The sequence below is a fragment of the Phacochoerus africanus genome, chromosome 5 (assembly GCF_016906955.1).
Source record: "Phacochoerus africanus isolate WHEZ1 chromosome 5, ROS_Pafr_v1, whole genome shotgun sequence".
NCBI lineage: Eukaryota > Metazoa > Chordata > Mammalia > Artiodactyla > Suidae > Phacochoerus > Phacochoerus africanus.
The window spans coordinates 5,864,021-5,889,989 of record NC_062548.1 but is presented as its reverse complement, the minus strand read 5'-3'; the positions used below and the strand labels follow the sequence as shown (position 1 = coordinate 5,889,989).

General features: G+C 48.0%; 1 protein-coding gene across 5 annotated transcripts in view; it reads left to right on the top strand.

Annotated features, from left to right (window-relative positions):
* Window positions 1-25,969, top strand: part of RNF216 (ring finger protein 216) — a 168,316-nt gene that overhangs the window by 124,641 nt on the left and 17,706 nt on the right. For all 5 annotated transcript variants that reach the window (XM_047779472.1, XM_047779471.1, XM_047779474.1 and 2 more), the window contains 2 exons: window positions 12,886-12,983; window positions 23,595-23,817. In XM_047779472.1, the coding sequence (XP_047635428.1) occupies window positions 12,886-12,983; window positions 23,595-23,817 (321 nt within the window). The remainder of the gene's footprint in view (window positions 1-12,885; window positions 12,984-23,594; window positions 23,818-25,969) is intronic.

Below are 25,969 nucleotides of genomic sequence, written 5' to 3'. Positions count from 1 at the left end.
CCAGGACCACCACATTAGAATCTGCATCTTTTATTAGCAGCCCCAGTGATTTTTCTGGACACGGGGAATGAGTACCAGGGCAAAGAGTTTTTTCTGAACTCCTGGTCCAGAAGCTGAATTTTTTCACAGTGGGCCAAACCAAATCCCCAGCCCGGCATAGTGGGTTAAGGATCCAGCATTGCTGCAGCTGTGGCATAGGTCACAGGTCCAGCTCAGATTCAATTAAAAAAAGAAAAATCCACTGACGTCATCGTCTTCATAACCCACTAATGGGTTGCGACCCATAGTTTAAAAAATCATAGCTCTAAGTGGTTCCACAAACTTGCGTTGTGCTGAGCGTCTTCTGTGGGCAAACCCCTTTGGACGAGACTTAGTCACCGCCTCTGCCGTCCCCTCCTTTCCAGGCTGTGGCCACAGCGGGAAGTAGGAAAGGCCCAGAGCCCTCGTGGACGTGGGGCTCAGAGGCCTACGAGCTCTCCAGGAAAGCGGAGCCAGCAGAGGGGGTTCTTTGGGACTTAACTCACTCAAGTCCGTGAGAGAATCCTCTTTAACCTGTCTACTCCAGGACCTGCCTACGACTATATCATTCCCTTCCCCGCCCCACATATCCCTCGCTCCTTTCAGCTTCCTGGCCTCTCCACTCCCTCCTTGCTGTTCCTGTGGCCTGGAATTCTTTCCCCAGACATCACAAAGCTTACTTTCTTATTTTTCTTATGTCTTCGCTTAAATACACCTTTTCCGAGAGGCCTTCTCCAACCACCCACTTTAAAATTATGAACCATTTCCTTCTCTACAACCCAGCACCAGCATTCTCCCTTCCTGTATTCTTCTCCTCCGCACCTGTCATCTTGTCTAACATATGGTGACCTTTCCCTCCACCCCTAGTAACTTCGGAGAAGGTGGGAGGTTTGCATTTGTTCATTTTATCTGCTGATCGCCAGAGCAGTAGTCAGAGTATATTAATGTCCACCTCCTGGCATTGCCCTGGATGTTGTTGATATAGTCCAGTGGTTCTGGTAAGTGGACATTCTAGAGAAAGTCATCCGTATTTGAATAATAAGTACTGTAAGTGAACTGGTATTTTTGTGGTTATCCTGACAAAAGTAAAGTTGAACTTATATTTATTCCAGGGAAACATTTACTGCCCACTCTGTCTTAGAAGTCCTGGTCCCCATAGCATAGTAAAAAGCAGGCAGCTGTGGCCATGATGTAACTAACTGGCGCTCTGCCTTTCCCAGTCAGTATTTCTCAAGCATTCCTCTCCCAGGCTACGGAAGTCTCCAGTGCCTTTATAGCTTTCTATCCCTAGGGGGCAGCATTAGCGCAGAAACCAAATTTATGAGCCGCCTATTCTGATTTGTCACCTAATCCTGTTGGATCGAAAGGAAAAGAGGGCTGGGCTTCTTTCTAAGCAACAGGAGTAAGACGTTGAGATTTCTTTTTTCAAAATCTGCTTCTGTGAATAAAAAACGGTAAGATGCGCATCCAGTGCACATATTTCTTAAAATCCCCATAATTGTGTGTGTGACACCATCAAAAAATAAGAACGGTGTAGAATCTTCTCCAAAGAAGTCCATTCCTCAGTAATGTGCCTAGCCACACCCATATTTGAATTTCTACGTTTTTTTTTCTTTCACGGCTGCACCTACTGCATGTGGAAGTTCCTGGGCCAGGGATCAAATCTGAGCCACAGCTGTGACCTTTGCCACAGTGGCAGCAACTCTGGATCCTTGACCCACTGCATCGGGGTGGTGGTGGTAGGGAGCTCAAACCCATGCAGCCACAGAGACAACACCAGGTCCTCAACCCACTGCACCACAGCAGGTACTCCAGATTTCTCCATTTAGAACCCAAAGGTTTTTCTGCTTCAGAGAGATTGTTTACTCTGAAGGAAAGAGAGAAAACTCCTGCAGGGAGAGCTCAGCTTCTTGAGAGATGTGGTATAATCCAGTAATTACAAGACATCCTTAAAAGATTAATGTTTGAATTTTGTTTGTCCTTTAAGAAATGTGGACCCAGACAGGCTGGACTTGTCTTGTTAGGGGTGGGGGAGTCAGGAGGAACCTGTGATCTGACCTCAAGTGGTAACTGACCTTCCAGAGCCCCCGGACAGGGGGAAGGAGGTGAACCAGGCTGACTGCAGATTTTTCGGTCCTGACCCCTCTAAACTAGAGGTTCTCACAGGCACCACAGTTTGTAAGGCTCCCTTCATCGGAAATGAAGAGAGATCAGTTAAAACTGTAGAAGAAAATCGGCAAAATATAAGCAGTACTGTCTTAGCACCATATGTAAGCATTCGGCCATTAGCTGATTGGTAATAACAGATCTATAAGTTTTGTGCATTAGGTTGGAGGAGGGGATTAGGGAGCAAAGAAAGGAACCGCAATGAAAAAAGTGTATGCCTCTATCCTAAAGGCACAAACGCTAATGAAGTGTCCTGAAGCTATCTTTTATATATATGTAACTTACTCTTCTCATTATATTTTTGTATAATTATAAATACGAAGATTTGATAGGGAGAAGCTGATGTTCTTTTGGGAAAGGAGGGTCACTTTACTTCGAGGTTCCACAAGCCCTCTTCCCGTGTAAAGTGCAGACGTCCCAGGAGTCGGGGTGGGGCTGTAACTCTGTATGGAGAGGAATGTGCTTTTTCTTGCCAGCCTTTATCTCTCTGCAGTTTCTCGTACATGCAGCCCTTGTGTGTGTCAGGCCTAGTCCCAGGCCCTAGAAATCCAGCAATAACTGAGACATAGTGCGAAAGTTTGTAACCTCTTCTCAATCAGGACTGACTTATTCACCAGTGTGTCCGCATGTGGCGCAAAACAGACGCTCAAAGGAGAGCATTTTTTGAACAGATGAATTGAACCCTCCATTCCAAGTCTGTCTGTAGCCATCAGCAGGCGTAGTGCCTGCAAGGAGTGCTTGGCTCCTTGGAGAGGTGATGTCATCCGATAATTACGAGACACTATTAAAAGCGCTAGAATAGAATCGCAGCCAAGTGCTCTAGGAGTCCAGGGAAAGAGTGCCAGCTTTGGCCCGGGTCATTCAGGTTTCCCAGAGCCCCCAGTATTTGAAATGAGAGCTGATGAGGAGGTGTTGCCAGCAGCGAGGGGACGTCCAGCAGAGCTTTGTGCGGTTGTGGGTGTCGGACATGCAGCACCGGCAGGAGGCCAACCCCGCTGGCCCTGGGTGCTGGCTTGGGACTGGCTGGGAGGCCTGGGACAGCCACTTCTCTGAGCTTCTCTCCTGCTCCATCCTGCTCCCACTCCTCTACCAGATGCCCCCCCCCCCCCCCCCCCCCCCGGTCCTCTCACCGCACTTCACTTCCCCTGGCTGCTGCCTGTCTTCCCAGAGCACATTCCTATTCCGTGGTCCAGCCACTCCCACCCGCCCAAAATATAGACTCTAGGAGGGCGGGGACTTCACTGGTTCACTGATCCTTTGCAGAGAATAGCGCCTGGTGGGGCGTGGCGGGCTCCTAGGAGGTGTTTGTGGAAGGAGGTGAGGAGGGGAATTGAGGGTGTTAGCATTCCCTTCAGTGCAGCACTCGTCTCCGCTACCGGTATCCGTCTCTGCAGCAGAACTGGGACCCGGGGCGGAGGTGATGCCGGCCATGATCTCACATACTGTCACCAGCAGGTCTTCATGCATCATAGTCCCAGCTGCCTTTGGGGAGTTAGTGGCAAGTATTTACAAGGCAAAGCCCATGGGCTGGTTGAAGGACCTAGGACTGATCCTTGGTTCTGGTGTGGAGGGCTCACACTTGTACATCTAATGGGAACCTAAAAACGCACTTCTTGGAGTTCCCTGGTAGCCTAGCGGTTAAGAATACAGCATTGTCACTGCTGTGTCTCGGCTCACTACCGTGGCATAGCTTCAGTCCCTGGCCCGGGAACTTCTACATGCCATGGGCACAGCTTAAAAAAAATTGAAAAATAAAAACACACTTCTTGAGTGTGGCTCAGCAGTTAACAAAGCCAGCTCAGATCCATGAGGATGCAGGTTCGATCCCTGGCCTTGCTCAGTGGTTTAAGGATTCATCGTTGCCATGAGCTGTGGTGTAGGTTGCAGGCACAGCTCAGATCCTGTGTTGCTGTGGTGTAGGCGTAGGTGGGCAGCTGTAGCTCTGATTTGACCCCTAGCCTAGGAACTTCCATATGCCATGGGTGTGGCCATAAGAAGCAAAACAAAACAAAACAAAAAAACACTTCTTCTGTGCCCCACCAGACATACAGCTGGCTGAAAGCAGCAGGAACAGCTACTTCCTCACGTGTCTCCAAAGATTGCTCTTTGACTAGCGGGTTCCTATCATTATCATTAAGAAACGACGTCCTCGGGTTTAAGCCTAGTCCATCCTGCCTCTGACTGGGCCGCTGCCAGCTCTGCAGGAAGCGTGGGGAAGCAGGCATCCTGCACAGCTGCAGCTGGGCGTCCACGCCTTTGATAACCCTCACGTCGGTTCTGTGCAGCCTTGCTCATCTTTTTTTCTGTGTTCTCTTTACACAAGATGCCCATTGTAACCTCAGGGCTTGTCTCAGACCCTGAGCCCTCGGGTTTCCAGTAAACAAGGACCTGTTGGTGCTGGCACACACCATGCTGGCGAGCAGTGAGAAGAGGGTGGGAAGTGCAAATGGCTCTGAGCAGACTTGAATTCATAGCTCTGTGATTTTAAACAAGTTAATTTGCCTCTCTGAGCCTTCCTTTTCTCATTTACTTAAAAAAAAAAAAAATGGGGAGTTCCCGTTGTGGCGCAGTGGTTAACGAGTCCGACTAGGAACCATGAGGTGATGGGTTCGATCCCTGGCCTTGCTCAGTGGGTTAAGGATCCGGTGTTGCCGTGAGCTGTGGTGTAGGTCGCAGACGCGGCTCGGATTCCGAGTTGCTGTGGCTCTGGCGTAGGCCGGCGGCTACAGCTCCGGTTCCACCCCTAGCCTGGGAACCTCCATATGCCGCGGGAGCGGCCCAAGAAATAGCAACAAAAACAACAACAACAAAGACAAAAGACAAAAAAAAATGGGACGAGTGGCCAGTACTTCCCTTGTGGGATTGCTGTGTGAAGGCTGGGTGAACTGTGTGTGTAAAACAGCACCTGTGCGAAACATGCACAGGTCTGGAACGGTGGGCCAGTATTGCAGGGTCTAGGCGGGTGTCTGAGTTCAAGACCCTTGTTGAAGATGCTCCCTTACATAAAATAGATAAGCAACAAGGATTTACTGTATAGTATAGGGAATTATATCCAATATCTTGTAATAACCTCTAATGGACATAATCTGCAACAACAACAAAAATCCCAAAACACCTGAGTCACCATGCTGTACACCTGACACTAAGGCAGGATTGTAAATCAGCTCTACTCCAAACAACAATGAACTTTAAAAAAAGATGCTCCTACCACGTACATGACAGTTCAATGGGAAACTCATCTAAAGAGCCCAAACTGAGAAAACGATCTCCTTTTAGAAATAACGATGAAATTTCTTTCTGAAGCCGCATGTGAGACGTGGTCCTCTTGCTTCTAACAAGAAGACAGGCATGTTGCCGTTTGCAGGCACAGGTCAGCCTCACCTCTTTGAGGCCCAGCATTGGCGCCACGTGCTTTCGGAAGGAGGTTGGGGCCTTCCTTGCGGAGAGCTGTGAGGGAAGTCGGGCCCAGAATTGAATCCACTCAAGGGCTTCATGCCGCAGAAGCTATTTACTTGGCCCCAGTTCAGTGAGGGTCTCTGCAAGTCCTGCACCCTAGGCAAGCCATCCTCCTCCGCGAGCAGCCGGCATGATCTTTGGAGAGAGTGAGTCAGTCCACTGCATTTCCCACCCTTTTAGACTGGCTTTCCACAGGCCTCCTTCCAGCCTCAGCGCCTTGACCACTGTCCACTGTCAGCCCTCCCCTTGGGCTCCCGCCAATACCAACTTCCTCACTGCGCTCTCCCGTGCCAGAATCTTCTCACATCCTCTTCCTCTGCCCAAAACACCCTTCCCCCATATCTGGCTAACTTTGCTCATCCCTCAGGGCTCAGCTTCAACTTCACAGCCTCGAAAAAGTCTTTCCTGACCCCTGGGCGGTTTTACAGAACCCAGTGCTTTGCCGCCGAAATGTTCCTATCAATGGTAGCTGTATCTCCTACTTGTTAAATATCTGTTTTCTTCACCAGAACATAAACTCCAAGAAACTAGACATTGAGTCTAACTTGCTTCTTGCTGTATCCTTAGTATCTCATTCAGCCCTCAGCGAACGATAGAAATTCAGCAAATATATGAGTGAATAAATCAGCTCATCTGAAATTAAACTTATGTTCTCACCTCTGCCGCCCACCCTCATTCAAATCTGCACCTCCTCCTGTGTCACATGATCCGAGTCCATGATTCCACCAACCCAGCCCCGTAGACTCCCCACTGCTGCTTAACTGTCTTCCTGCCTCTAGTCTCAGCCTCTTCAGTCCATCAGACGATTTGGAAACACGAGCCCAGGCAGGTAGCTGCCCTGTCCACATTAGTAAATGCACAGCTTTATGATAGCTCTCTGTGTGGAACAAGAACATGTACAGCAGTTCCCATTATGGCCCAGCAGTAATGAACCCTACTAGTATTTGTGAGGACGCAAGTTTGAGCCCTGGTCTCGCTCAGTGGGTTAAGGATCCGGCGTTGCCGTGAGCTGTGGTGTAGGTCACAGACAGGATCCGATCTGGCGTGGCTGTGGCTGTGGCATGGGCTGGCAGCTGCAGCTCCAATTCGACCCCTAGCCTGGGAACTTCTTTATGCCATGGGTGCTGCCCTAAAAGACAAAAAGTAAATATATATAAAGCAGAATTTCCCCCAGAGTATGTATTTATTTATAATTATGTGTCTATGCTACTGTTGTAACATACATTTCAAAACATACATTAAATATAGAAAATTTTAAAGGGTAATGATTTTATGTAATATGAAAACCTTTTGTGCTCATTAAAATATTAACACATTGAATAGTTTTCGTTGCTGAAATGTTGGTTGAGAGTCTGGCTCTACCTTTTATGTACTTTAATGGCTGATGTCGCTGGGAAAGGCCCTTCACAGAGAGATGTTGATCCAGACACTAGGAGGACTGTGTTGGTTGCCCGGATGTTCTCTTTACTCCTGATACTGGTTTTAGTCAATCCTAAGAAGACGCCACCTCCTCAAAGAATCTTTGTCTGGCACAGCCCCCCCCCTCCTTTGCTGTCTCTCTTGTGCTCGTGTGTGTGTGTGTGTGTGTGTGTGTGTGTGTACATGTACTATTAGCCTCAGCTCCACTGTGCTCTTCTTGGTTTGCTCACATATCTGACTTCCTCAGCATGATGGCCCTAGAGAAAATTGAAGTTCTCAGGAGTTCCTGTTGTGGCCCAGGGGGTTGAGGACCCGACGTGGTCTCTGTGAAGATACGGCTTCTATCCCGGCCTTGTTCAGTGGGTCAAGGATTCGGCATTGCCGCAAGCTGCAGCTTAGGTCACCAATGCGACTCAGTTCCTGTGTTGCTGTGGCTGTGGCATAGGCCTCAGGTGCAGCTCTGACTCGACCCCAGCCCAGGAACTTCCACATGCCCTGAGTACAGCCGTTTAAAAAGGTGGCGGGTGGAGGCGGCGGGTGGCAGGGTAGAAGTTCTCAGATTCCCTTAATTAAAGGAAGGAAAGCCCACTGATGCTGCCTGAGCTTTGACTTTCCCAAGCTTTATCAATTCCTAAGAGTTCCAGCGTCTGTCTCATTGTCTGTTTTCCTATCTTAAAGTTGGACTCTTTCAGCCAGCATCTGTAAGTCATGTGGGACTTGAGGTGGGGAGAACCAGTTATTTTGACAACCAAAAGATGCATGTGGCCTGAATGCCAACAGCCCTGTGGCTTCTAGAGTTTGCTAATGACCATTTGTGAATGGTCAGGTGCCCGGGCCGCATCTTTTACTTAAGAGGTCTGGGGATTCACAGCCCCACTGTTCTTTGAGTACCTGAAATCTCAAAGCAGAGAGGTGGAATTTCAGAGATGTGATTTGAATTGGCCAAAGCCCATGCCCCTTATCTTAAGCCAACAACTTCTTTCCCCCGGAGAGTGAGTTTAGAAGTTTCGCTGAAGGAACCGTTCAGAAATAAGTGAGCAGGGGTTCCCATCGTGGCTCAGCAGAAACAAGTCTAACTAGTATCCATGACGGTGCAGGTTTGATCCCTGTCCTTGCTCAGCAGGTTAAGGATCTGGCGTCGCCGTGAGCTGTGGTGTAGGTCACTGAAGCATCTTGGAGCCTGTGTGGCTGTGGCTGTGGTGTCGGCTGGCAGCTGTAGCTGCAATTGGACCCCTAGCCTGGGAACCTCCATAGGCCACGAGTGTGGCTCTAAACAGACCAAAAAAGAAGAAGTGAGCAGTTTCTCCTTGTTTCCACTTCTGAGACAAGGCTAGAAGTCAAGCAGAGAAGGTAGAGGGTACGCAGGAACCAGGCAGCTTCAGAGCCGGCCTAGAGGGCTGGTGAGCTCAGAGTGCGGAGTCTGGTCACTTGGACCCGGGGCTTCGTCGTCTCGCTCCTTTGCCAGCAGCAGGAAGCCCTGCTGTGTGTAGATGATGGCTGGACAGTGTCGGCTGTTTCTGTGAAGAGATGGCAGCTCCCTGGCAGGGTCATCTGAAACCAAACTTGATCGTCTGCCTCACCGATAAAACGTGAGTTAAGCAGCAGAACATGGATGAGGGGAAGAAGCTGCCGAGTGCTTTCTCTGTAGTGCAAGGTTAAGACCTTAATGAATAGTCAGAAGACCTTGAGGCATCTTGAGGACTGAAGGGCAACATAAAACCTAACTGGCAATCTCTCTAGTCTTAGCAAGAGCACCCACCGCTGGCTGCTCCCTAGTGAGTTGGCCAGTGTGCGCACGCCTTCCCCAGCGAGAAGGAAGGCGCTGTCGTCTTGGTGTGTTTGGGATGGCGATGAGTTCAGCCGTTTCCTTCTGCTCCGAACGTGCGCCCAGGCGGCAGAGAGCATCTTCCGTTAGAGTTGATAGCCAGGACGTGCCTGTCCCTCACGTTGTGGAGTTCCAGGTCGGAACTGCACTCGGCCTTCCAACCTGGTGCTGGGTACTTTCTCATTAACCTTCCTTTGAAGGATGTGATTGTCTTCGTGTTAGAAACGTTCAGGAACATTTCTTCTGCCTAATGATTTAAGCATTTGTTGCATCCAGGAGCAAAGCCTGGCTGTTCTTGAAAGGAGAGAATTACAGTTTAGTCGAACACGCAGCTTAGAAGAGAGGGTACCTTGTAAAGAGCAGAGAAAGCTCCACGTGTAAATTTACTCAGCCTGCTATTTGCTTGCCTTATTTTAATTGTGGGTTTCAATTTCCAAGTAGCTAGTCTCTTCAAAAGACATTTCCGTGTTTTTCTGTGGGACCCTAGGCCCTTCAGTGAGACGTGCCTGGCTGAAAATCCACACGTGGACCTACAGGCGAGCTGCTTTGGTGTTGGAAGCGAGCAGTAGCTTCTTGGTGATGGCTTCGTGGTGGCCACTCAGAGCTGACTAAGTGTGGCCAGGTCATCTTGCTGTCGTAGACCTGCGCCTCACCTAGCACATGGGTTTTTCCCTTGTGGGGAGGGTCCCATGAATTAATAACTGGGTAACCAGGCATGCTGAAAGGCCGCTCTAAATGCCATGCATTGTTGTCAAGCTGTTATTCTTTGTAGGTGGCTAGGTTCGTATTGTTTTGAAGGCTAGGATGTAGATACCAGCTCATCTATTCTCCAGCTGCTGTTTCTCCTCCAGTTTCCCAGAATAGTCAGGCCCGGGGTCTTTTAAAAATGGGTTTTATGCTGCTTTACATTTTGGTGTGCAATAAGGAAGTCACCACTGATTTCGTTTGTTTACTGACAGATGTAAGTAGTGGACCAAAGATGGTCCTATCCCTTGGAAGCAATGGCATTTATTCTAGAATCTCTGACCAGTTCATCTGTAATAAGAGTGTAGACACAGGAGGTGATTCTAAGCATCTTCAGCTTCCTGCCCGACGTCTTCACTGTGTCCCACAGGCCCCCTGTGTCATTACTGCCCAGATCAACCTCAAGATCTTAACACCTGCTCTCCCCCTCCCAAGCCGTGCCTGTTCCACTGTTCCCAAGCTCCATCCATATCACTGGGGTTTTTTTAATGGCCACGCCTGTGACATATGGAAGTTCCCAGGCCAGAGATTGAATCCAAGCCACAGCTTCAACCTCTGTTTTAGCTACTGCAGCACTGGATCCTTTAACCCAGTGTGCCAGGCCAAGTATCCAACTCAACTCTGCAGCTACCGGAGCCACTACAGTAGAATTCTTTTTTTTTTTTTTTTTTTTTCAACATGGCCTCACCTGTGGCATATGGAAGTATCTAGGCTAGGAGTTGAATCAGAGCTGCAGCTCCAGGCTTATGCCACAGCCACAGCAATACTGGATCTACTCCACAGTTTGCAGCAACACCAAATCCTTCATCCACTGAGCAGGGCCAGGGATCAAACTAACATCCTCACAGACACTATGTCAGGTTCTTAACCCACTGAGCTACAATGGGAACTCCTACAGGCAGATTCTTAACGCACTGTGCCACAGCGAGAACTTCCATGTCGCGATTATCTTGGGTTACACAAACCAGAAACCAAAATGTTGGGTTGACAGCTCTTTCCTCACTCCCAAAGGCAGGAAGTCACCAAGCCAGTCAGTTTTACTTCCGAAATTTCTCTTACATCAGCCAACTTTCTGTCATGACCTCACCTACCTCCTAATCAAGGCCTCTCCTGAAAGATTTTAATAGCTTTCTAGTGTCTTACACTTCCACGCTTTCCTCCCTCCACCCTGTTCTCCGTACAGAATGATCTTTTAAAATCACACACCTGCTCGTGTTACTTCCATGCTTGATGCCTTTCAATACCTCCCCAGCACTCTTAGGGTAAAGGTCAAACCCATAGCACAGCCTGCAAGGCCTCACGCGGACTGGCTCCACTGGGCCTCTCCAGGCCTGTTCTCCCTGTCTGCGCTCCAGCCGCAGGAGCCAGACTCGCCCAGCCTCGTTTGCCGTCGTCTTCGCCTTACTAGTCCTCTGTCTGGAGTGCTGTTCTCCTTTTGCTTTCTTTGAGCCATCTTTCTGATCTCGGGCTCCGCTTCCTCAAGCCTTCATTGTTCCCCGAGACCAAACAAAGCCGACAGCATCATTTTTTCCTTCATTGTATTTATTAGAGTTGTGATTTCCATTGATGGAAATTAACTTGGATTAATGTTTACTTGTCTTCCCTTTTTTTAAGTGGCTGCACCTGCAGTATATGGAAGTTCCCAGGCTAGGGGTCAAATTGGAACTACCGCTGAAGCCTACGCCATGGCAACACTGGATCTGAGCCACCTCTGCAGCCTACACCACACCTTGTGGCAACACCAGATTCTTATCCACTGAGCAAAGCCAGAGATCGAACCCGCATCCTCACAGAGACGTCGGGTCCTTAACCTGCTGAGCCACAACAGGAACCCCCTAAATTGGATTAATATTTCTTTAAATTGTTGTTACTGATCTGAGATGGTTTCTGGTACATGTGAAAATATTTCGTAAACTGTGAAGGAGCCTAGAATAAGAAGTAGTGATCTTTTAAACTTAAGTTTGTAAATGACGTTGCGCTGTGGGGAATGAAGTCCCCGTTTATGGGTGAAGGATGACCAAGGCAGTGTCTCCCTTAAGGACCCCAGGTAAGCATACTCTAGACCATTCTTCAGCTCAACTCAGCCGAAGTGCCGCATGCCAGACCAACACTGGAACACTGGTCAGAACCAGCCCTTTAGCAGCTCACAGTGTTTTATTTTAAAAAACCCAATATTGGGAGTTCCTGTCGTGGCGCAGTGGTTAACGAATCCGACTAGGAACCATGAGGTTGCGGGTTCGGTCCCTGCCCTTGCTCAGTGGGTTAACGATCCGGCGTTGCCAAGAGCTGTTGTGTAGGTCGCAGACTCGGCTCGGATCCCGCGTTGCTGTGGCTCTGGCGTAGGCCGGTGGCTACAGCTCCGATTCGACCCCTAGCCTGGGAACCTCCATATGCCGCGGGAGCGGCCCAAGAAATAGCAACAACAACAACAAAAAAAAAAGACAAAAAGACAAAAAAAAAACAATACTGGGAGTTCCTGTCATGGCGCAATGGTTAACAAATCCGACTAGGAACCATGAGGTTGCGGGTTCGATCCCTGCCCTTGCTCAGTGGGTTAACGATCCGGCGTTGCCGTGAGCTGTGGTGTAGGTCGCAGATGCGGCTCGGATCCCGCGTTGCTGTGGCTCTGGCGTAGGCTGTTGGCTACATCTCCGATTTGACCCCTAGCCTGGGAACCTCCATATGCCTCGGGAGCGGCCCAAAAAATGGCAAAAAGACAAGACAAAAAAAAAAAAAGAAAAGAAAAGAAATATCCCAGCTGGTGGAGTTCCCGTCGTAGCTCAGTGGTTAATGAACCCAACTAGTATATCCATGAGGACACAAGTTTGATCCTTGGCCTTGCTCAGTGGATTAAGGAACCAGCGTTGCCTTGAGCTGTGGGGTAGGTCGCAGGTACAGCTCCGATCTGGCACGGCTGTAGTGTAGCCCTAACCCAGGAACTTCCATATGCTGCAGGTGTGGCCCTTAAAAAAAAGAAAGAAAGGAATATCCCAGCTGGCAGGTCCCAGTTTGGTGCAGTGGTTAAGGATCCACTGTAATGGCTCAGGTCGTTGCAGCGGCTTGGGTTTGATCCCTGGCGGGAGCTTCCATGTGCTGCAGATGCAGCCAAAAAAATAAATATCCCAGCTGAAAGGGAAGGAGATCCTCTGGAAGAATTCAAACCAAGTGGAGCTTGTTTGGTATTCCTGTTGTTGAAGGGAAACTCATACGGTGTCTGCTCACGGGAGCTGTCTTTGCTCTCTCCTTTATCCCTGCAGGAAACCTGTAGGAAGTGTCAGGGACTCTGGAAAGAGCACAGCGGTCTCACTTGTGAAGAGCTGGCGGAAAAAGATGACATCAAGTACCGGACATCCATGTGAGTAGTGTAATTCGGGGCCGCAGTGACGGATTTTTCAGCTTCCCTGTTCAGGCCGCCTTTGGGGCAGAAGGGGCAGTGAGTATTGTAGAAAAAACAAGTTCTCAAACTACCCTAGTATAGAATGACCTAAAGGAAGGAACCTAACCTGTGAGCCTCTGTTTCCTCATCTCTGCAGCCTCTTTGAACTATTTCCAGGGTCAAATGTAACGTAGTAAATGCCTGGCACATATGAATTCAGCATCTCTTGGTTCCTCTTCTCCTTGTTGTTTATGTAAATAATAATTGATTATATTGCACTACTCTCCTTATATATCTGTCTTATGTAAGACACCAGTGGCCTGATCCATTAAGTGGAATTACAACCTCTAAATGCACAATAATGCAGTCAATGAAAAGAACCTTTGCTGTATGGCACTCCCTAGGTGGCTAGGCACTTTACAGATACTAACGTATTAAATACTTTAACTGTATAATAATAAAGGCTGTTTCTCTCTTGTGGGATAATCCAGCCCTGCCAGGCAGATGGGGCAGATCTGTCCCATGAGGTCCAAGACCCAGGTTTCTTTATCGCATCGCTTCACCATTCTCTAAGGTGGTCTTCTCATCTGCATGGTTGTGACTAGGTTACAGCCACGTTTGCAGTCCAGCCCGTGGAAAAGGAGCGAGACAGGCGTTCCCTTTGTCGCGCAGCAGAAACAAATCTGACTAGTATCCTTGAGGGTGCAGGTTCGATCCTGGGCCCCGCTTAGTGGGTTAAGGATCTGGTGTTGCTGCGTCTGTGGTGTAGGCCAGCGGCTATAGCTCTGATTCGACTACTAGCCTGGGAACCTACATATGCCACGGGTGTGGCCCTAAAAAGCAAAAAAAAAAAAAAAGAGAGAGAGAGAGACAGAGACAAGTTGCCAGGCAGGCAACTTATCTCTAAGTTGTTTGGCTTTTTTTTTTATTTGCCTTGCTTGCAGCATGTGCAAGTTCCAGGGCCAGAGATCGAACCCACACCACAGCAGCAACCCAAGCCACTGCAGTGACGACACTAGATCCTTAACACATTGAGCTACAAGAAAACTCCTTTTAAGGTTTAAGTATGCAGAAATTATATGTATTATTTTTGCTTATATCCTGTTGCTCCAGACTGAGTTACACGGCCACAACCTGGCTCCAAGGCAGACACCGTATGTAGTCCCTAGATGACTGATTTTATGTCCAGCTTAAATTTGAAGGGTAAGGAGTGGGTTTGTGACCAAGAAAATGAAACGGGAAGGGGCTGTTTGCGTCAGTAAACAGTCTCCAAGTCTCCTCCACAGGTAGGAACCGTTACCCTCATTTCACACGTGACACAGCTGAGGCACAGAGAGCCCAAGTTAGCATGGTCACCCAGGTCATAACTGATATAGCAAGAATTTGAACCTTGGCAAATGGCTCCCTGACTTGCCCTTTACCATGAGCTTGGTAGGCAGAATAATGTTCCCCAAAGATGTCCCACGTCCTCATCTCTGGAACTTACAAACCTGTGAATGTATATATTACCTTTCATGGCAAAAGAGACTTTCCAGATGTGATTAAGGTTCTGGACCTGGAGATGGGGAAGATGATCTTGAGTTACCTGGTAAACCCAGTCTAATCATGCGACTCTCGAAAGCAGAGAGAGCTTTTCTCTGGGCAAAGATGGAGTGATGGGCAGAGAGTCAGAGAGACATGAGAAGAATTCTGCCTTCCATTGCTGGGTTTGAAAATAGAGGAGGAGGGAATTCCTGTTGTGGCTCCGTGGGTTAAGAACCTGACTAGTATCCGTGAGGATGCGGCTTCAATCCCTGGCCTCGCTCAGTCGGTTAAGGATCTGGCGTTGCCACAAGCTGTGGTTGTAGATCACAGATGCAGCTTGAATCCCTTGTTGCTGACATAGGCTGGCAGCTGCAGCTCTGATTGGACCCTAGCCTGGGAATTTCCATATGCTGCACCTGAGGCAAGAAAGGAAGGAGGGAGGGAGGGAAAGAAGGAAGAGAGAGAAAGAAAGAAAATAGAGGAAGAAGGCCATGAGCCAAGGAATGTGAAAGCCGCGCAGAAGTAGAGAATAACCTTGCATTTACAGATACCAAGAAAATGGGGACAGAAGTTTCCGTTGTGGTTCAGTGGGTTGAGAACCTGACTAGTATCCATGAGGATGCGGCTTCAATCCCTGGCCTCACTCAGTGGGTTAAGGATCTGCCATTGCTGCGAGCTGCAGCGTAGATCACATATGTGGCTCGGATCCCACGTTACCATGGCTGTGGTGTACGCCGGCAGCTGCAGCTCCGATTCGACCCCTAGCCTGGGAACTTCCATATGCTACAGGTTCAGCCCTAAAAAGAAAGGAAAGAGAGAAAGAAAGAAGAACATTGACTAAATAAAGGAAAAAAAATTTTTTTAAAGAAAGAAAATGGGGACCTCAGTCCTGCAACCTCAAAGAACGGAATTCTCTGCCAGCCCCAATGAGCAGCAGATAGATTCTCTCCTAGAGCCTCCAGTAGGTGACACGGCCTGCCAGCACCTTGATTTTAGTCTGGTGAGATCCATGCTGGACTTCTGACCTACAGAACTGTAAAATAATAAATTTATATTACCTTTAGCTAATAAGTTTGTGGTAGTTTGTTATAGCAGCAGTAGATGACAAATTGTGGTACCAGAAGTTGAGGGCTGCTCTAACAAATACCTTAAAATGTGAAAATGGGTTTGGAATTGAGCAATGGGTAGAAGCTGGAAGAATTTTGAGAGGCACGATAGAGAAACACGTAGATTGCCTTGAGCAGACCATTAGCAGAAACATGGACATTAGAAGCCACCATCGGGGAGTTCCCCCTGTGGCGTAATGGGATCACCAACCACTCTGGAGCTCTGGGACACAGGCTGGATCCCCAGCCTGGCTCAGTGGGTTAAGGGGGTATTGCTGCAGCTGCAGTGTTAGGTCACAACTGCGTCTTAGATCTGACCCCTGGCCCTGGAACTACATATGCTGTGGGGCGGCCAAAAAAAAAAAAGCAACACCATTGAGGGACTCAGAAGTAAGTGAGGAAAATTATGGGCAAAGCCTGGATTGTTTTAGAGAATACTTAATCACCATAAACAAACTGTTGTTAGAAATATGGACATTGAAGTCACTGTTTGGTGAAGACTCAAAGAAAATGAAGAACATGTTCTTTTTTGTTGTTTTCGTTTTGTTTTTAAGGGCTGCACCCACAGCATGTGGAAGTTCCCAAGCTAGGGAGCAGAGCCGCAGCTGCTGGCCTCCACCACAGCCACAGCCGCGCCAGATCTGAGCCGCGTCTGCCAACTACACTACAGCTCACAGCAACGCTGGATCCTTAACCCACGGAGCGAGGCCAGAGATCAAACCCGCATCCTCATGGATCCTAGTCGGGTTCATTAACCGCTGAGCCGTGAGGGGAATTCCAAGAACATGTTTGTGAAAGTAGAGGAAAGGGAATTCTTGTCATAGGGCAGAGCGTTTAGGCCGACTTGCATCCTGCAGTTTTGCAGAAAGCAGAACTGGTAAATCACGAGATTGGACATTGACCTTGGATTTCCACGCGCAGTGTTAAGGAGTGGAAAGTGCAAGTGGAAAGAGATGGGTTGAAGGAAGAGCTACTAACAAAAAGGAAGAGGCTTGTTTGTTTCTGAAATTTTCATCCGATCTAGATGATAAGAGACCTTAAAATTAAGAGATCAACTGTCAGGAAAAGCATGCTCTAGAGAAAAAAAACCAAGGCTGTATCGAGATGATCAGAGTATTCAGTCACACAGAGGTTCTTTGAAGAGATTGAGAGTGACTCACAGATGCCCTCAGTCTAAGCAGGGAGCCTCCAGGAAACTCGGGCATCATCCCTTAGCCGTCTAAGCAGAAGCCAGACAGAGAGATGGGTTTATCTGGGAAGTTTCTGTGAATGGGCTTCATGCCTGAGTGGAATGACTCCCTGTGACAGCACTTGGTCCTGGAGAATTTCACATCATTAGAAACCCCGCCAGGTTGGGCTGCAAGAGATGGTGCAAGATGAAAGAAGCCTGTCAGACCCCTAGAATTCTACAAGCATGGAACTCCTCAGCTGCAAACATGTGCTTCCTTTCTTGGGAAAAGGAGGGTTATTCAGAGTGAAACCAAGAGCCGCAGAGGACTATTCTCAGATCGGAAACGTAAGGACACGTGCCCAGTACTGTCTTTTGCCTGTCCCATCGTTGTGTGTCAGGAACAGATAATTTGTTTCTTTAGTTTCTTGGTCCCACAGATGGAGAGAAAGAGTGTTCTAGGGTTGATCATATCCAGAGTCTCATCTATACCTAATTTAGATGATAAAATTTGAGTGGTGTTATAATGGATGAGATCTTTGGGGTCCTTGGATGAGGTGAATGTGGGATGGATATGAATCTTTGGAGGCCAGAGGGCAGACGCTGTTGGGCAAAAGAAAATGATCTTCAAAGGTAGCCTTGCCCTAATCCCCAGAACCTATGTTTTTTTGGGGTTTTTTGGGGAGTTTTTTTTGTCTTTTTGCCATTTCTTGGGCTGCTCCCACAGCATATGGAGGTTCCCAGGCTAGGGGTCGAATCGGAGCTGTAACCACCAGCCTACGCCGGAGCCACAGCCACGCGGGATCTGAGCCGCATCTGCAACCCACACCACAGCTTAACGCCGGATCCTTAACCCACTGAGCAAGGCCAGGGATCGAACCCCCAACCTCATGGTTCCTGGTCGGATTCGTTAACCACTGAGCCAGGACGGGAACTCCTGTTTTATTTTTTTTTAACCTCGCATGGCAAAGGGACTTTGCAGACATGATTAAAGTTTCAGTAAACAGTAAAAACTAATAGAGCCACATGCGTAGTAATCACAAATACCACTCCAGCTAGGAAAGTCTAGTATGGCTTCCTCAAATCTAGACCTACCACTGTCTGTCGGCCCGCCTTCGTATTTTAGAGTGACCACCACCTTGGCCAGTGGCATGGCCTTGAGTGGTAAACGTGTCGCTCCATGCTGTAGGTACTGCCATTGAAATTCTCATCATCGTCGTCATCTGTTCTCGTTACTCTGGACACATCCAGTTTGAGTTGGAAGGGAGGATTTCTGTTCTTTTTTTCTTTTTTCCTGCTTTTTAGGGCTGCAGCATGTAGAAGTTCCCAGGCTAGGGATCGAATTGGAGCTATAGCTGCCAGCCTACACCACAGCAACACCAGATCCGAGCCACATCTGCAACCACAGCTCACAGCAACACCAGATCCTTAACCCACTGAGCAAGGCCAGGGATTGAACCTTCGTCCTCATGGAAACTAGTCAGGCTCATAACCTGCAGAGCCACGATTGCAAACTCCTTTTCTTCTGATCTGAGCCTTTGTTCTGCCTTGAAGGATGTCTTATTCATGAAGTTAATACAGATTTATTTAGAGCTTTCTCTGTATAGCTATAGTTAAGAACTTTAAGCAAATTTCTCAATCTTCCCGTGCCTTGATTTCCTCATCTGTAAAGCACAGAGCATAATCGTATCGTATCTACTCATGGGGTTGTTAGGAAGGTTAAATGCCCAGAATGTTTCTTGTCACGTGTTGGGTCTTCCATAAGTGCGAGCTCTCTGTTGTTGTCGTTTTCTCCTTTCAGCAGATGGCCTTGGATGAGAAGTATGACAGAGCCCATAAACAGACAACTTCTTGCCTTCAGGGCTGCTCAGCCCTGGTCATATGCATTCTCCTCGTAGTTGGTGATGGAGAATGGCCCCCTCTATAAACTGGTTCTTAATGCCCCCATGAGCAGGCATTTGAGCGACTCCAAGACTCAGTCACAGACCAGGAGATGTTTTTTTTTAGAAGGAAGAGAGTTGGTTACTTTTCGAAGCATAGCCATCATTCTGACTCTCCAGTCAGTTCCCAGTACTGGCTCTGCTCAGCCTGTTGGTCTGCCAGAGACACTTGGAGCACCACTGGGTCCCCTGGCTGGGGGCTTCTCTTGGTTTAGGCCCTAGCCTTAGCCTAGCCTTTTATTTCAGCAGTAAATGGATCAGAACTACACATTCTGATGTGATTATATTGATTCCAAAATCCAGGAAGGCCTCCCAAACGTCTGATTTCCTTCTTTGTGGTAGGGGATATGAGATACAGCAATGTGTGCCTAATTTTGGAAGGAATAGCCTATTATATACACACTCAAACTCCCAATCATCAGAGTTTCCAGATCTCTGTATTTTCAAGGGACTTAGCTCCCACCTTCTGGCAAGCATACACCATATTAACATGCTAGAGTCAGAGTCGTTGTCACTTCCTCTTCACCGGGTTCTATTTGCATGTCATTAGAATAGTAGACCAACGTGTTTTCCTGTTGGGCGACAGATGATCAAGTTCCTTGCCAACTGCTTCTGGTATTCTCAGCTTATTGGACAGAGAATAAAAGCATTTTCCAGATCAGTAGCTGTGTACCAGTTGCCAGAGGTTATATTTATCTGCTTTAGTAAGAAATGACATCTGGGAGTTCCCATCATCGCTCAGTGGTTAACAAATCCGACTAGGAACCATGAGGTTGCGGGTTCGATCCCTGGCCTCGCTCAGTGGGTTTAGAATCCGGCACTGTCATGAGCTGTGGTGTGGGTCGCAGACGTGGCTCGGATCCTGCACTGCTGTGGCTGTGGTGCTGGCCGGCAGCTACAGCTCTGATTGGACCCCTTGCCTGGGAACCTCCATGTGCCGTGGGTGCAGCCCTAAAAAGACAAAGGGACAAAAAAAAAAAGAAAGAAAGAAATGACATCTGGAACAGCAGCTGCAATTAGAGGCAGCACCTGATTAAGTTTATCCTAATGCACTTTTCTCCAAGACCCATTCTTCCATACAGGCCAAACAGAAGTTAAAGGAGATGTTTTGGGAATCAGCACCCCTGCATCTTTGAGGTGTTTGATGGTGACATCAGTCTCAAAGATGCTCACAGGAATCCAGTATCATTTTTTGTAAGGAAGGGGTACTCCAGGGGCTTCCACTTCTTTTCCCCACCATATAGCCCTTACACCATGAAGCAGAGAGCCAAAGAATCCCCGACTGCCAGCTGTCCAAAGTAAGAGATCTCAGGAGTTCCTTTCGTGGCTTAGCAGTAATGAACCTGACTAGTATCCATGAGGACCTGAGTTCCATCCCTGACCTCGCTCAGTGCGTTAAGAATCTGGTGTTGCCCTGAGCTGTGGTGTGGGTCACAGACATGGCTTAGATCTGGCATTGCTGTGGCATAGGCCAGCAGTTACAGCTCCTAGTCTCCCCCCTAGCCTGGGAACCTCCATATGCCATGAGTGCAGCTGTAAAAAAGCAAAAAAAAAAAAAAAAAGATTTGGAATAGTATATGCAACAGGAAATAAAGGCAGCTCCCAAAAGGACCTCCCAGCATACTTAAATAGTGGTGAGAACTAATAATCTTGGAATCATAGGATCTTGATTGGTTATGTAGAGGAAGGCAGTGAGCCTTCCTGTTTGAACACAGGTTGGCACACACAGCTGCAGCTCAGTTTTCTCTCCTTTCCTGCACACGATCACATCCTGCAGGACTGTTTATTTCCTGCCTAGTTTAGAAGCTAGTGGCCAAATCACACTCCTCCCCAAAAAAATCAGCTATGATTTCTCCCCTGTCCCATTGTGTACTTTGATGTTACTGGATGGGTGGTGGTCACCATATCTCATAATAGCAGTCCTTTTTAGTACATGGCCATTCCGGCCCTAACTAGTACTGTTCTTTTGCAAAAGCAAAGGACCTGAGTAGCTTTTCTTGCAGTGTTGAATAGCTGTTTGAATGTTGTAACAGCATCGAGTTGTTGTATGTGTTCTTTATATTCTTCCATCCTTTTAGAAGGGCCTTTTCTCCCCCACCGCACCCTGTGTTATTTCACAATGACAGTGTGGTGCAACAGAGCAGGCAAATGTACCCTCTTCCTGCAAAGGTCAGGGTAACCACCCCTCCCACACTACAGCCTAAGCAGCTGCCCAGGGAAAAAGTCAGCCAACCTGAGTGCAGTGGCTAAAGCCATGCCTCGGTCTCCATCTAGGGTGCTCTTCGCCAGAAATTTGTGCTACAGAAAATTGTAGCAGTTCCCACTGTGGCTCAGGTTAAGAACCTGACTAGTGAAATGGAAAAAAAAAAAAAGAACCTGACTAGTGGAGTTCCCATTGTGGCTCAGTGGTGACTAGTATTCATGAGGATGCCAGTTCAGTCCCTAGCCTTGCTCAGTGGGTTAAGGATTCAGCGTTGCCATGAGCTGTGGTTGCAGGCGCAGCTTGGATCCTGCATTGCTGTGGCTGTGGTGTAGGCTGGCAGCTGCAGCTCCAATTCAACCCCTCGCCTAGGAACCTCCATATGCAGTGGGGTGCGGCCCTAAAAAACACAGAAGGAAGTGGGCGGGGCTTGTAAGTGTATTTTTTGTCACAGCTTTTTGGTTGGAAACTTTCTCATCAGAATCTTGTGAGTCTTAACATGGCGCATTGAGGAGTGTCTTTGCAGTTGCTGAACTAACTAAAACCCTGAACGTATGTACAATAAGTTGACAATAATAAATTCACTTTAAACTTTTTAAACGTTGACAGCGTTTCCCATTCAGCAAAACTTATAAGCCATTTGTTCTTCTGTAATTTGAACTGGGTTTAAATTCTTCTCAAGCCAGAGTTCTGCCTTCCTTCATTTGGGGGCATTCAAACATTAGACCTAACTGAACAGCAGCCAATTTCCTAATGTACTTTTCAAACGCATGATCTGGCTTCTGAGGAGCACACTGCCACAGTCTTGTGAGTGTCTGCCTGCCCCAGACTCACCCGGCTACTCGTACTTACTAGCAGAAAGACTGGGCGCAGTGGAAGGAAGAAGGATGCATTTCCTCAGCTTTAGGAGGGAGAGTGCAGATCAGAGCTCATCCCAGACCGTTGCAGTCTTCACATTGAAGCAGTTCTCTGGTCGACACTCTGGGTTCCTTTTTGGAGAAGAAAAGTGCTCAAGCAGTGGCATGCGTCCTCCCCTCAAGGCTGTCCATGCTTAGGGTCCTTCGTGCCCTTCTTAGTCTCAGTAGGGATACCTTTTGAGTCCCATCAAGACCATACTTCTCCCTGCCAGCGGGGTACAAGCAGCACAGCCTCTGCCATCTGCCTGCAAGGAACTCAGCAGAGAAAGACGGACACATAGGCAATTATAGCAAAAGTAGCAAATATTTAGGAGTTATGAAGAGCACCACAGAGCTTACTGATTCAGCAGTGCTAGCTCTTGAGAAAGAGCCAGAGCCTGTCATTTTGACTCTAGTCATCTGCCACCCTGACCGCCCCCCCATATCAGTTGAAGTAGTTCTGGCAACAAGTAGCCTCCTGCAAGCTTCCCATGGGGCAGGACTGAATCCTATGCATGTCCACTCCCTACCACAGGGGAGTCTGGGGGTTGGGGTCCCTCATGCAGCTCTGTCCTGGAAGGTGGGCTCTGCCCACAGGAGGAAGTCATAGAGTGGCTGTTAGATCATCCCCGACTGCATCTACCCCACCCCACGCCAGATACTTAAAATCTACAGTGTGTATATAGCTAAGGTTTACTGGCTCTCCTGTATCCAGGTTTGTACATATAAAAAACATTTGGGAAGATCCTGAGTTTCTTTCTCTACATTTTTTTTTTCTTTTTAGGGCTACGCCCGTGGCATATGGAGCATCCCAGGATAGGGGTCCAATGAGAACTGCAGCTGCCAGCCTACATCACAGCCACAGCAACTTGGGACCCGAGCTACATCTGCAATCTCCACCACAGCTCACGGCAGCACCAAATCCTTAAGCCGCTGAGCAGGGCCAGAGATCAAACCCACATCCTCACGGATACTGTGTCAGGTTCTTAATGCGCTGAACCACAATGGGAACTCCCTCTCTCTCTCCATTTTAAGCATACAGGGACTCCTGTAACAAAAAGTCACTGTCTAAGCACTGGGTGCCAAGAAGTGTGCTCTAGGATACTTTGTATCCCATCTGTAACTCTCAAACCAGTAAAGGAATGGGGAAGGGTCAACTGAGAGGTTGGGCTTGGCGTATACACACTACCCTTTACAAAATCATTAAGAACAGCACAGGGAAGTCTCCTCATTTCTCTGGTGGCCTATATGGGAAAAGAATCTGAAAAAGAATGGATGTGTGTGTAACTGATTCACTTTGCTGTGCACCTGAAGCTAACACAACATTGTAAGTCAGCTACATTGCAGTAAATTAAAAAACAAAACACCATGAGAAAATTGCGTTCTCCCAATTTAAAGATGAGGAAACAGGAGTTCCCTGGTGGCCTAGTAGGTTAGAGATCCGGCATTGTCACTGTCACCTCTCAGGTTGCTGATGTGGCACAGGTTCGATCCCTGACCTGGGAACAGCGACACGCTGTGGGCTTGGCCAAAAAAAAAAAAAAATGAGGAGCTGTTAAATACTTTACCCAAGGTCATACAACTGATAAACTGCAAACAGTTCTCAGACTCCAAAACACAGGCTGTTTTCACCCTTCAAGTGTCACCAGAAGAGCCAGGCAGTCCTTATCTGTGGAAAGAATAAATACTTGGGTGGCCATGACTTTCGTTCCTCTTCATCTTCTCTGCTGTCTCAAATGACAATTTCTTTTTTTAGAGAGGAAAAAATGACTGCTGCCCGCATTAGAAAGTGCCACAAGTGTGGAACTGGCCTCATCAAGTCGGAAGGCTGCAACCGCATGTCCTGCCGCTGTGGCGCCCAGATGTGCTACCTCTGCCGAGTGTCTATCAACGGCTATGACCATTTCTGCCAGCACCCTCGCTCACCGGGAGCCCCCTGCCAGGAGTGCTCGAGATGCTCCCTCTGGACCGACCCCACTGTAAGTGTGCTCACGGCTGCCTGCTGCTTTGAGGGGGGAAATGTCCGTGAGGGACTGTAAGGAAAAGAGATTTTGTGCACACGTGACACGTTTGGACTCCTGAAAAGGTAGGGAACAGCATAGGCCGGTACCACACACCAAAAAATGGAGGAAGTAGCTGAAAAGCTGCTCTTCCAAAAGCAGCATATGCCCCGCAGTGTGTGGGACTAGAATATTTCTCCGTCATCTGAACTCTGCCAGAGTGTAGAAGAGGAAGGCCTGTTCTACGTATATGTGTATAAAGCCAGCTTAATGCTGATGCCAGAACCTGCAGAGGCGACCCTGAAAAAGGAAGCTACAGATTTAACTTACGAATATAGGTTTTAAATTCTCCAACTAAAATACCAGCAAGTAGAAACCACCACCAAGTGCGATTGTTCCAGATACGCAGGGGTAGTTCAATATTAAGAACTCTGTTGGAGTTCCTGTTGTGGTGAAGTGGTAAGGAATCCGACTGGGAACCATGAGGTTGAGGGTTCGATCCCTGGCCTCGCTCAGTGAGTTAAGGATCTGGTGTTGCCGTGAGCTGTGGTGTAGGTCGCAGATGCAGCTCGGATCCCACGTTGCTGTGGCTGTGGTACAGGCCGGCGGCTACAGCTCCGATTGGACCCCCAGCCTGGGAACCTCTATATGCCGCAGGTGTGGCCCTAGGAAAAAAAGAACTCTATTAACATACTTTACCATATGCTGTCTTTAGATGGTAGAAAGACAAACAGAGCCTGCCCTCCACATCTCCAGGTTCCACGTTGGGGGATTCGACAAACCATGTATTGAAAACATTCAAGAGAATAATTTCGAGAAAATTTCAAAAAGCAGACCTTGAATTTGCCACACACCAGCAACTATTTACATAGCATTTACATTGTATTAGGTATTATAAGTAGTCTAGAGATTATTTAGAGTATACGGGAGGATATGTGTAGGTTTTTATGCAGATACTGTGATTTTATATAAGGAACCTGAGTATCCGCTGGTTTTGGTATCCATGGGGGTCCTGGAACCAACCCCCTTTGGATGCCAAGGAACAATCATATTCATTCCTGATTTAAGCTTTAAAAATAGTGTTAGAAGGGGAGTTCCCGTCGTGGCGCAGTGGTTAACGCATCCAACTAGGAACCATGAGGTTGCGGGTTTGGTCCCTTCCCTTGCTCAGTGGGTTAACGATCCGGCCTTGCTGTGAGCTGTGGTGTAGGTTGCAGACGCGGCTCGGATCCCGCGTTGCTGTGGCTCTGGCGTAGGCCGGTGGCTACAGCTCCGATTCGACCCCTAGGCCTGGGAACCTCCATATGCCGCAGGAGCGGCCCAAGAAATAACAACAACAACAACAAAATAGTGTTAGAAGGATGCTTATTACTTAATATGTGTTTTTAAGCCCTATATTTCAAAATAGTCATTAGTGTGTTTTTACCAGTGAAATACATAGAAGCATTGCCCAAAAATCAACTATAAGACTATTATCAACTATAAGACTATTCTGTTTGTTCTAGAACGGCTAGTCAGTGCAAATGGCTTAGAGAATAAAGTGAAAAATATAAGTTTTCGGAGTTCCCGTTGTGGCTCAGTGGTTAACAAATCTGACTAGGAACCATGACGTTGTGGGTTCGATCCCTGGCCTTGCTCAGTGGGTTAAGGATCCAGCGTTGCCATGAGCTGTGGTGTAGGTCACAGACTCGGCTCAGATCCTGAATTGCTGTGACTCTGGTGTAGGCCGGCGGCTATAGCTCCAATTAGACCGCTAGCCTGGGAACCTCCATATGCTGTGAGAGCGGCCCAAGAAAATGGCAAAAAGACAAAAAAATATATGTGTATTTTTTCTTTTTTGGCTGCCCGGTGGCATATGGTGCTCCTGGGCCAGGGATCAGATCTGAGCCATAGTTTCAACTTAAGCCACAGCTGCGGCAGCACCAGATCTTTAACCCACTGTTCTGGGCCAGGGATTGAGCCTGAGTCCCAGCGCTCCCAAGACACCACCCATCCCATTGTGCCACATCAGGAACTCCAGTAATTTTTAAATTTGATACTGTTACAGCCAGTTTTAAGTTATCTGTAAGGATGGTGATGTCATTATGCGCGCGGACTTTTTCTGCCAAAAAGCGATTCAGCCTAACAGTGG